At 36.0% G+C, this 12,538-nt stretch overlaps 1 protein-coding gene across 7 annotated transcripts in view; it reads left to right on the top strand.

Moving 5' to 3' along the window:
• Acer3 (alkaline ceramidase 3) overlaps positions 1–12,538 on the top strand; it is a 168,606-nt gene that overhangs the window by 86,317 nt on the left and 69,751 nt on the right. For 6 of the 7 annotated variants that reach the window (XM_087211991.1, XM_087211989.1, XM_087211993.1 and 3 more), the window contains one exon: positions 7,230–7,282. The exons of the other annotated variant lie outside the window; for it this stretch is intronic. In XM_087211991.1, coding sequence (XP_087068117.1) covers positions 7,230–7,282 — 53 coding nt within the window. The remainder of the gene's footprint in view (positions 1–7,229; positions 7,283–12,538) is intronic. 7 annotated transcript variants of the gene reach the window in all.

Here is a 12,538-nt window from a genome sequence, read left to right on the forward strand (position 1 = left end):
AAATTCCTGGGTGAAAATGATACTCCTGCCTCAGCCTACTGAGTAGCTGGAACTACGGGTGTATGCTTCATACCCAGCTAATTAAATCTTTTAATCAGTATATAAAAATTGTGCACATTCATGGGGTAACAGGCAATATTTCAATACATGATTACTTTCTGTAAAGTTTAAATCATGTTAAACATATCTATCTCCTCAAACATTGATCATTTTTATGGTAAAAATGTCCAAGGTCCTTTCTTCCAGGTATTTTGAAATGTACACTACATTATTACAACTTAAGGTTCATCAATTAAAACCTTTTCTAAAATAAATCCTTTAGATGTTACTAATTTTGGTGGAATTGTTTTATTGCTCTTTTGCTCTTGTGACTTGATTTTTACAGCTAGAAGGCTTTTTTCCTCCTCCTGTCCCATTAACCTACTTTCTGTCTCTTTAGCTTTGCCTATTTTGATAAAGCAGAGTTACTGAAACAGTACACATATATATATATATATACATGGATTGACATCAGTTTTGTATTAAGATGGTATATCACTCTTTTTACAAGACAGAGAAATATCTAAAATAGTCTCCCAGCTTTGATTAAAAATTTTTTAATTGTTGGTGCTTGAGATGCTTTTTTAAGTTATATGGAAAAATGTTTAAGTGCTTTTCAGTTTTGTTTTGGTTGAGTTCTACTGTATTTGAATATTATTGTAGTTTTTTTCCCCCTTGCATTGTTCTTTGAATGGTTTTAATTTTTTGCATGTGTGTGTGTTTGATAATAAAGTTATTTTAAAAATAAAAAGAAATTTTAATCAACCCCCATGTAAATATTTACTTATAAATTATATTCTTACTGTGGTGCTAATGTACTATATTTTAAAATCCATAAAATAGAATTTTAGAAAAATTAGTTTAAAAGCAACATATAAACAAAAAGAAGATAACAACTTTTCTTCCCACATCACAAAGGATGATTTTTCTTAACCCTAGCAATGTGATTTTAAATGGAAAAGAATTAATGACTTGTGAAGGGTATAGGGAACTTCAGAATCTGGCTCCACTCTTTTCTTCTATTGCAACCTACAGTTCAGTAACGCCTGACTGCCTTTGATTTCTGGTCTCATACTATGAAATCTAGTCTGATTTGCCTTTGCTCATCCTGTGCTCACCTTATCCTTTCTGCCTGGAATACTTGTTCCCTCTATACTGAAAGATTGGTATAATGAGCTTCTGTATATATTCCACTCAGATTCACTAAATTTTAACATTTTGCTAGAATTTGTACATTTATATGTAAATTTTTTCTGAACCATTTTAAAGTGGATACATCTTGTCCTTTTTACCCCTGTTCAGTGTGTATCCCAGTTCTATTTTAATATTACCTTCTAAGTCAAATTCTTTTCTGGTTCCTTTCTAATTAAGTCTACCAAACAAGAAATCCAAAAAATGTTTGGCTAGGCTAGTAGTTACTAGGTTTGGTACAAACTGTCTTCACCTACACAGCTTTAAAGAATGCTAGGCTAGTCCAGAAACTCCTGATTCAGTGGGCTTTGGAATCTGTATTTTTAAGAGCACATCAAAAGCCAAATATCTTTATTAGATTCTAAAGTTCATAAAAGGGTATGTATAGTGCTTTTAAAATTTTGCACCTAATAATACTAGACATGGGCATGGTATTTTGTACACTCTGTTTCCAAACTTTTCAAAAGTTACAAAAGCCCTAATAAAAGTCATTAGTTCTTTTTTGAATAGGAAGAAAGCAGTATTCAAAAAGGTTATGAAATCAGCCAAAGTCACATGGTAGTGGTAGATCTAAGATTAGAAACAAAGTCTGTCTCTAAAGCTTTTCTCTGCATTGCACCTGCCCTTCAAAGAAGAGAAACTTCAGAATTTGATGAGGTTGTATGGGGTGGTGGCTGGGTGTCCAAAAGAATAGAACTTTCACTAAGGTGTCTCATATCACTATGAGGCTTGTAAGAAGTCCAGTGAGAAAAAAAAACAAAAACAAGGTCTCAATTGGTGAAGGAAATAAAAATAGAGGCAGAGATTATAAAGATAGAACCTAAAGATTTGACGAATGAATATGAGAGTTCAGAGAGGAGGAGGAAGCAATCTAGTCAAGGATGATACTAGTTTTGTGTGCAGGATGGAGAAAACCAGTAGCAAAAGAAACAAGGGCAGGAGGGCAAACCAACAAAGGGAAATGGCAAGAAATAAACTAAGATGCCTGAAATCAGTTCTCTAATCTGAACCAGATTGAGGAAACAGCCACATCTCTACATTTCCCAAGTAATCAAAGCAGAGTTCAGGAAGCATTCTGCTCATTTCTCTAAGCTGTAATTAATTCAAATGCTCACCAGACTCATTGCAATATTGGAAAGAAAATGACACCCTGAGGATAAATACTGACACTGTCTTTTAAAATGTTGTGTTATCTGACTATTCTGATATCCATGGGAAAACTATCATGTGCTCTAATGATTGTCAGCTGGAGAGTTTCAGAGACAATGAGGAGTAACAGATAATGCGGGTGGGGGTTCTCTTGGGGGTAATAAAAATGTTCTCAAATTAGATTGAAATGTTTGTACAACTCTCAATGTACTAAAAAGTTAAATTGTGTACATTAAACAAATGGTTTTATAATTATATTTTATATTTATGTAAAATGTCTCAGAATTTAGCCAAATTAGTAATCTACTTTAAAGGTACAAAATTTTACATGAAGAAAGGTGATGCTGTTCTGTTACATCTCTTTGCTACCTAAATGTATTTACATAAATGTAATTTGCAAGAATTATTTTTCAAAGAAAGGGAAATAAAAGGGATGAACCAAGGTGCCCTACCCTCAAAGGAATTTGAAACCTTAAAGTAGCCCCCAGAATAGATTTTTTTTAGCAGAATATTATTTTATGTATCCCCCAAATTATCAAAAAGAAATAAATTGGGCCGGCTTAATGGTTCCACCACCTGCCTCATAAGTTCAAGGACCCAAGTTCGATCCCCGGTACCAAAAAAAAAAAAAAAAAAAAAAAACAGAGGTTAAAAAAAAAAGAAAAGACATAAATTCTAGAGATCGCTGAAAAATCAGACTTTTTAAAAATTGTATTGGTACAATTTAGATATACATAATGATCACATCATAGGGAATTTGTACCTGTACATGATGTATCTTGATTCCTTTTTTCCCATTCCCCTCCCCTCCCCTCCTTTCCCTTCAATCCCTCTTCCCCTCCTTATTTACAAAAGCCCCATTTCCATTTTTTCCTTTTCTCATTTTTTCTTCCTTCCTTCCTTTCCCTCTCCCCCCTCTCTAGTTCCCCCTTCCTTTTGCACAGTTTTTTTTATCTTGCATTGTCTATTATATATATTGTATATATAATGTATATATTGTCTATTACATATATTGTATATAAATTTTGGTCTCTTGGGCTGTGGATTTAGCTCAGTCGTGCTACCGCCTGCCTCGAAAGCGCAAGGACCCAAGTTCAATCCCCAGAACCAAAAATTAATAATAATAAATAAATTTTGGTCCCTACTTACACTTCAGTTTCTTACACCAGAGACAATGTGATATTTACACGTGTGTCTGATTTATTTTACTTAAGAGTATAGCTTCAAGGTGCATCCATTTAGCTATAAATGTCTCAAGTCTATGCTTCTTTATGGCTGAGTAATACTCCATTGCATAGAAAAACCACATCCTTTTTATCCATTCATCAGTTGATGGGCATTTGGGTTATTTCCAAGATATAGTTATTACAAACTGTATTACTATAAACATAGATGTATATATATTGCTGTGGTATGATGCTGTTGCAGTCAGGGTTTATGAGAGAATAGATTTACTACAGGATACATAATTTGTAGGATTATTTTATAGTCACCCAAAAGGTCAAATGCAGAGGAGTGCAAGAGATATAACTGCACACTAGAGACCCAAAGAATCCAGCCAAGGGCCTGGATCCCACAGCAATGTCCTGCACTAGTCCAAGTTTGACTGAAGGCCTAGAGTCCAAGGCAGTGTCCTCCATGAGTCCAATGTGGCCTAGAGCCTCTGGCAATGTCTCATGCTTGTCCATATCAAGAATCTGCACCTGGAAGACCCAAAGGCCAGTGGTGGAAGCCAGAAAACCTTCACCACTGGGGTGACAGATTTGTGCCACCAGGCTGAGGGATCTACATTGGAGCCAGGAAGTGACACAGTGAAGATCAGAGGTCCCTTGATGAAAACACCAGCCATTCCCAGTGACAGTGAGGACTTGAGCTCCTTGACAAGAACAGTCACATTCCCATAAAGAAAACCAACCAGAGCAAGCTGCTCCTAGAAAATCAACAGCCAGCTCTCTTTACCTCTAGTTCTCTTTATGCTATTGGCAACACTCCACAGGTAGGTCAGCCACACCCAGACCACGCTGATTCAGTTCAGCTGAGCATTCCAAGTTAACCATTAGTTGATCCACCATAGATGCTTCTAATTCTTTTGGGAAGATATCCAGAAAGGGAATAGCTAGGTCAAATGGGACCTTTAATCCTACTTTTTTGAGGAATCTCCATACTGATATCCACAGTGGTTGCACCAGTCTACACTCCCATCAACAGTGGAGAAAGGTTCCTTTTTCCCCCACATCCTCACCAGTATTTGTTGTTAGTTAATTTCTTGATATTAGCCATTCTTTCTGAAGTGAGATGGTATCTCAGTATTGTTTTAATTTGCATCTTTCGAATGACCAGTGATGTTGAACGTTTTTTCATATATTTATTTGCCATTTGTACTTCATCTGAAAAGTGTTTATTCATTTCAGATGACCACTTTTGGATTGGGTCTTTAAATTGGAGGGGGGGGTGTTCTGATGTTTTTCAATTCTTTCTAAGTTCTAGATATTAGTCCTTTGTCTGAGGGACTACTAGCTAAAATTTTTTAGTGGGTTGTCTCTTCACTCTGTGGGTTATTTCTTTTGCAATGCAAAAGCTTTTTAATAGGATGAAATCCCAAAACAACATGGTACTGGCAAAAAAACAGACCTGAGGATCACTGTAACAAACTAGAAGATACGGAAACAACCACAAACACACTCAGCCACCTCATCTATGACAAAGGGGCCAAACATGTTCACTGGAAGAAGGAGAGCCTCTTTAATAAGTGGTGCTGGAAAAACTGGCTGTCTACATGCTGAAAACTAAAACTAGACCCATGTCTCTCACCATGCACTAAGCTAAGATCAAAATGGATCAAAGATCTAAATATTTAGACAGAAGCACTGAATCTTTTGGAAGAGAGAACAGGTAGAACTCTTGAGGACATAGGGGTAGGCAAAGACTTCATGAACAAAACCCAGACTGCACAGGAAATACTACCAAAAAATCAGACTTTTAATGCTATATAATTCAACATTAACAAGAAAACATTTTGAAGGGTTTTAAATAAAAACATCCTTGCATGAGGCATGATGAAATAGCCATTCTCCAAGATGAGTTGTCATCTCACTTCATTTTTGTTTTTTTATTTTATAGTACTTTACGTGACTAACTCACAGGGGTTTTTTTCTTTCTTTCTTTGCCATTAAATAATTTATCCACCTTTGCACATTCTAATCTCCCCAGGGTTTTTTTAGGTAGGAGGTTTTTTGTTGTGGTGGTGGTGGTTTGGTTTTTGGTTTTGGGGTGGGTTTTTTTTGGTTAGCTATATAGTTCAAGCTGCCCTTGAACTCAACATGTACCCCAGGCTGGTCTCAAATGCATGGTGATCCTCTTGCTCCAGCCTCCCAAGTGCTGGGATTTATAGGGATGTGCTACTGTACTTACCTATTATTTCCCCTTTTAAAATGAAACCAGTCATGCCACTTACTGATTTCTCTAGTGAAATGAGTGCAGTAACTATTTCCCCCAAATAATGTAATAACAGTACATATAGTGATTTGGAAAAAAGCAAGAATGACTAATAGTTTGAAATTTTTCTCAGGTGGCCTCATATCATTCTTGCTTCTTCTAATTTCCTTCACAAGTATGTGTCCTTGCTCTAGGTTCTGGCATCTTCTGTGTTTCTTCCTTTCTCCTCCATTAGACCATATTCTTCTTTTGGCTTTTTTGCCTTTTTTTTGGTACCAGGGATTGAACTCGGGTCCCTGTGCTTGCAAGGCAGGCGTTAGAACCACTGCGCTAAATCCCTGGCCCTAGACCATATTCTTCTTTAAGGCAAACGGCTGGATCTTATCTTTGCACCTCAGCATCTCTAACTGAAAGTGCTCAATAAATGCTCAATTGAACGTAATCAGAGGTGAAGTCCTATTTCTAGTTGTTATAGAGGCTGATGTTTAGCCAGTTAATTTTTTTTAAGTTGAAGCATAGAATTAATGAAAAAAGCGTATTTTTAATTTTTGTTAAAACGTTATATAATTTTGGGGCCGGGGATTTAGCTCAGTAGTGTCGTGACTTCCTCACAACCGCAGGGTCCTGAGTTTGATCCTGGTACCAAAAAAAAAAAATTATATAATTTTTAATGATTATTTGATATAGGCTCTGACCTTTGAATATGCAACCCTAATTTTAGTTCTACTTAATCTTTGTTGAATTAAAATTCAAACTTTTTTAAAACTCTAAAGTAAAAACAATTTAAATTGGAGGTATTTGGGAAGAACTTGAGGCATTAATACAGAATTTTTTTCAGTTTTTACTATTTTTCCCAATCTTTCACGGACGTCTTATCCACACCTAATTCAACAGCAATTTTGATTAACAACTCACTTTTGTACAGTCTGTCCTAAGTATTTTTAATAGTTCTTATACAAATGATAACTTTCTTTTTACAGTATTTTTGATAACTCAAAACAGTGTCATTAACAGATTTGGGAACAAACAGAAGTGACTGGCTCTTAGTAAGCATACAGCTCAGTTTTTAGATCAGAAATGTAAGGGAGTAATAAAGAGTAGTTAACCAGGTATGCACAATAAGGTTTAACCTGGGCATTCAGTAATATATTTTATAAAAATAACAGAATATTATTAATCTAGTAAATCACTTAGTGGAGGAAATTTCAGAAAACTTATAGTGCACTTATTTTCTTCTATACCAAAATTTCAGTTATAGAGCTTACTCAGAGTCAGCTGTATCTGGCCACAGTAGTTTATAAACTTTGTTTCCCTTAAAACTAGGTGCTTTGAAATGTCTTATTGTCATCTTAGGTCTGTGACTATCCCCAAAGAATTTCATGCTAATTGGTTTTTTTAATTTGTTTTAATTTCAGTGGTAGGAATGGGATCCTGGTGCTTCCACATGACTCTGAAATATGAAATGCAGGTTAGTAATGACAAGATTGACTAAATGCTTATTTCTCTAAGCCAGAAGCACTTCAGATTTAAGAAAAACACATAAAAGAGATTTTTAATCTCTGGAGTTTATTTATTTAATTAATTTATTTATTTATTGGTACCAGGGATCGAACTCGGGTCCTTGAGCTTGTGCAGCAGGCGGCAAAACCACTGAGCTAAATCCCCGGCCCATCTGGAGTTTATTTTTAATTTCAAGTCAAAAGATCCACACTGATTAAGAAGCCAGATGAATTGTCTGTTTTTAAAAAACAAGCGAAAGCAGTACAGCTTTTTGATGAACTCTATGCTAGCATATACGATTTTAGAACAACATGGTATATGAGTCACATTGAAGACATCTTAAGATGACATAATCAGTTCACCAAAACAATATATTCTTATTCTTAGATGCCTGCATTCTTTCATGTCTCTATGGCATACATTTCAGTGGTTCCATCTCTCTAGCTGGAAAAGTTTTAGAAGTCTGAAAGGATTTTTAATTCCTGCCCTGTCTCTAAAGAGATTGTGTCTAATCTTCAACTTTTGACCTTTTGGGTTATCCTCACTAATTTAGAAACTTTTAGAACATCACTATACAGTAGAAATAAAATCTGAGGGATATATGTAATTTAAGATTTTCTGGTAGCAGCATTGAAAAAAGGTAAAGAGAAATGGGTGAAATTAAAACTTTCTCCTTTTTTTGAGGTACTAAGTATTGAAGCCAAGATCTCATGCACCCTCTACCTTTGAGCTACAGGGATGTAGCTTAGTGTGCAGGCCTTGTGTTCCATCCCCAGCCCCACATACAAAAACAAGTTTCAGCTGTGACACACACACCTGTAATCCCAGCTACTCTGGAGGCTGAAGCAGGAGGATTACAAATTTGAGGCAATTTAGCAATACCCTCATAAAAAAAAAGCCTAATTTTTTCATTCTTTGAGCAGTGTTGGTAGTTCTTACACAAGTATTGAGGATGAGATGTATGAAAAACAGTCCCCACTCTCCAGACAACATGGTACTGTCACTGAACAAGATCTAAGGAAGTCCTCCCAAAGAAAGATGGAGAACTTTGACTCAACCCATCTGCAGGGCAGGTTGTGGGTTTGCTGACTTACATCACAGAAAAAGAATTTTCAGGATGTGTCAGCAAGAGGCATGAAGAGCTCTGTTAGACAGAATTTATAGTACACACTCAAAGAAAATAGAGGCTAGCCCTCAAGAGAGAGGCACATTGTAGTCTGGAGCTGGGGGAATATTGTGTTTTGGGCAATGGAAATTTGTGGAATTTGTGAATCTATAGGAAGTTCGGGCTTAGTTTACCAAGAGAAAAGTGATGGCTGATACACAGGTAGAAAGATAATGGGTCATTTTACTGGTGAAAGGATGGCCCACTTTAGAAAGGCACAAGCAGGCCCCAGTCTGTTGTATTTTTAAAGATGAGTGATCTACAATGTTTCTTTGAAACCTCTGACTCTGTTTCTGTTAATGTCAGGTTTCTGCCCTTTACTTGTCAACTAAGCTAATTTATAGACTTGGAGTATCTCTACGGGATTTTGCATGTGATGGGCCTGGAAGAAAAAAACCATAAATAAGTCTCAGGAGTACAGACATGGGTAACTTTGGGTAGCTCTGACTGTGTCCTAAATTTGTAGTCTTCTTAAAAGTACAATTTTTAAACTGTGAATTTCCATGCCCCCTTCTACCCTGCCTCAGTACAAACTTTTTTTAACCCTTTTCATACTATCCATAGATCAAGCTCATAAATTGAATTGTTAGTTTTTTTGACCTGGCCTCTACCTTCTGGAATTATCTTCAAATACATATCCCACCTTTGCTTTTTTAATAGTCATAATTTTGTTAGTTATGGTTTTTAATAAGACTTTTATATTTCTACCACCCAGATTTTAAAATTTACTTTTCACATATACTTAGTTCAATTTAGTCCTTTTAACAAATAAGCTGCCAACATCCATACATTAGTTCTGAGCTACAGATTTTTAATTCTGGTAACCTGATTGATATTTCTACTTGTCTCTCAGGTACCTCAAACTCAAAATGCTGAAAATTGTTCTTACGAGTTTCTTTGTCTCAGAAAACTGTACAGTACCCACTGAATGTTTAGGCAAAAAAAAACCTGAGTCATTTTTTGCAGTTTTATCTCCCTTGCCTTTATATGAAATTGACAACAAATCTCTATTTTACTTCCTAAATATTTCTCCAACTTGTTTACTTATATCTCTTCTCTTCTGCTACCTTTATACGAGCAGCAACTTTTCTAGCCTGAACTCTTACAGTAACCTCTTAGCTAGTCCTCCCATATCTACTCCTTTCTCCTTCAGAATCCTCTCTACATGTACCTGATCTGGCATTGTATATTAACTATATTTTCTGCATTTTTAACAATCTAGCACCTGAAGCCTTGCTGACCTCCTTTGGCTACTCAGTTTTTAGAGATCACTAACAGTTTACCGTACCTAGACAGTGCCTTTCAAATACAAACTAACCAAACCAGAACTCATACTCCAAACCACTTCTTGGATTTGGCTCTGACACTCCAGGAGTCTGTATGCATGTGACATAATCACTTGATCACTAGAGACAGCCTCTGTACCCCCAGAGCCTGCTGAAATTAGTCAAACTAGCCAGTCCTTATCTTGTTTACCCTCTCTTGTCTTGCCTTTCCTATGGAAATCACAAGACTCACTCTCCCTTTTCCCCTTGCTCCTTGTGCTCCCTGATGGACCCTGATGTGTCTCCTTCTTTTAAAGACTCAGTCACTTTCTTGTACCTGGGACAAAACCCAACATCCACACCCTAATGGAAAAGGGGTTTATTTTGTCCTACTGTCCACGGTCATCTGGCTCCAAGGCAAGAGTAATATGGCAGAACAGTGTGCTACAGAGGAAAGTTGCTCACGTGGCAGTCAGGAAGCAAAGAGCAAAGGGAGGAGTCAGGGAGGGAGATACACTTTTCCAGGTCTTGGCTTCTGTGGCTCCTCCTTTTGACCAGGCCCCTCCTCTTGACCAGGCCCCTCCTCCTAAAAGTACACTCAGCCCCTGAACTCTACTATAGCACCCCCATGATCTAATTAGGGGGACATTCTAGATCTAAATCATAACACTTTTCAGTGGCAATTATGTCTTCATCTATTGGTGACAAAATTGAATAATACTATATTTTAAAACATACCACCACTTCCTTGCTTAAACATTTTCAGTGGTATATTATTCTTACCCCCTTTTGTATTTTAGCATATGGTTACAAGACATAATAAATACACTTACCATTGGAAATAGATACACACACGTATTGCATCTTGATTATTTTTACTTCCCTTTCCTCTCTCCTCCTTCCCATTCTGTAAGTTGTCTTTTTACCCTGTTGGTTTCCTTTTCTGTGCAGAAGCTTTTTAACCTAATATGATCACTTATGTTGATTCATGGTGTCATGTCTTGTGCAATTGGGATTCTGTTCAGTAAGTCTTTGCGTATGCCTATGCCTTCAAGAGTTATACCTATTTTATCTATTTATGCAGCAGATTCAGTTTTTTTTGTTTCTATTTCACTGTTCAGGTCTTTGATTCATTTTTATTTGATTTTAATATAGTATACAGAGAGAGATATGGGTTTAGATTCAATCTTCTTTATGTAGATAGCCAGTTTCCCGCACCATTTGGTAAAGAGACGCTTTTTTTCTCCCCAGTGTATATTTTTGGCCCCTTTGTTAAATATCAGATGACTGAATGTACCTGGGGTTTCCTTCATTCTCGTTTCTGGTTTTGTGCCAGCACTATACTGTTTTTATCGTGGTAGCTTTATAGTATAACTTTAAATCTGGGATAGTAATGCCTCCTGCTTTGCTCTTGTTGCTGAAGATTGCATTTGCTATTCTGCATTTCTTCTGGGTTCCATATAAATTTTAGAATTTTTTTTCTAATTCTATGAAGAACTCTGTTGATATTTTGATTGGCAGTGCATTAAGTCTTTATTTCATTTTTGGTAATATGATCATTTTGACTATATTGGTTCTACCAATCCAGGAACTGGGGTTGTCTTTCCATTTTCTGATGTCTTCTTTGATCTCTTTTTTCAGAATACTATAGTTTTCATTATACAAGTCTTTCACTTCCTTGGTTAGGTTAATTGCTAGGATTTTTTTTAAGCTATTGTAATTGGGATTGTTTTCCTAATTTCTTTTTTAGTGGATTCATTGTTAGTATACAAGAATGCTTTTGATTTTTATGTATTGATTTTGTATCCTGCTACCATACCGTTCTTTTAATATAAAATTAAGAATGCCTTTTTGCTTCGGAAAATGTTTGCTGCTTATCTTTCCAGCTTCTTTTTGGTCCCTTCTCTTCCTCACTAATTAAGCTTCCAAGACATTGGGCTTTTTTTCAGTTATTTAAATTCTTTTTCTATCACAGCATCTTTGCACATGGTATTTCTGCTGCTTAAGCGTCTCATCTTCCCCCTAGTTCCTGTTTACCTTAATTCCATCTGTGTGTGTTTTTAGGTATCATTTTGTGTGTCACTCTTTCAATGAAGGTTTCCAGTGGAGGATTTCTAAGTTAAAATCATTATTTTGTAATTATGGTACTCTGTATTTATCCTTCATAGCACTTACCATTATTACAGTTAAATACTTATTTGTACAGTTAACTTTTTTAACTTTATTTTTTATTAGTTTATTAGTAGATGTGTGCAGTACATAGTATGGGAAGTTGCTGTGTGTACATAACATATGTTAATTCCTCTTTTCACCTTCTTTCCCGTACCTCTCTACCCTCTCCACATATCCCGTGATGTCTTTCCCCCTGCTAGATTACAAACTACCATGTGAAACAAGGACTGTTTTCTTTCCAGCACATAGCATAGTGTCAGGCACATAGAAGTGCTTAATATTTATTTGCTGAATGACTAAAAGAATGATAGTTATTTCAAGTGCCTTTCCTAAGCTATATGGATAGGACTGTGAGGTAATACAAGGAACACAGATCTTTTTATATACTACCCTCTAAATACAAGGTGTGATAAAAAAATACTGTTTAATTTTTGTTATTGTAGTAAAAGACATATTGCCATTAATCCCTCTCAAAATACTCTCGCTTACCTCAAATACCTTTATTCCATCATTCTTGCCACTTTCTGAAGCAGTTTTAGAAGTGCTTTTTCTTTAGTTACATTGTCATGGATATCTCCATGTCCTGAATTGATTCAAAACATTTGCCTTTCATGGCCATTTT

This window comes from Heterocephalus glaber, unplaced genomic scaffold (assembly GCF_053883595.1).
Source record: "Heterocephalus glaber isolate CG9 unplaced genomic scaffold, H.glaber_assembly_v1.0 deba00001428, whole genome shotgun sequence".
In the NCBI taxonomy this organism is placed as follows: Eukaryota; Metazoa; Chordata; class Mammalia; order Rodentia; family Bathyergidae; genus Heterocephalus; species Heterocephalus glaber.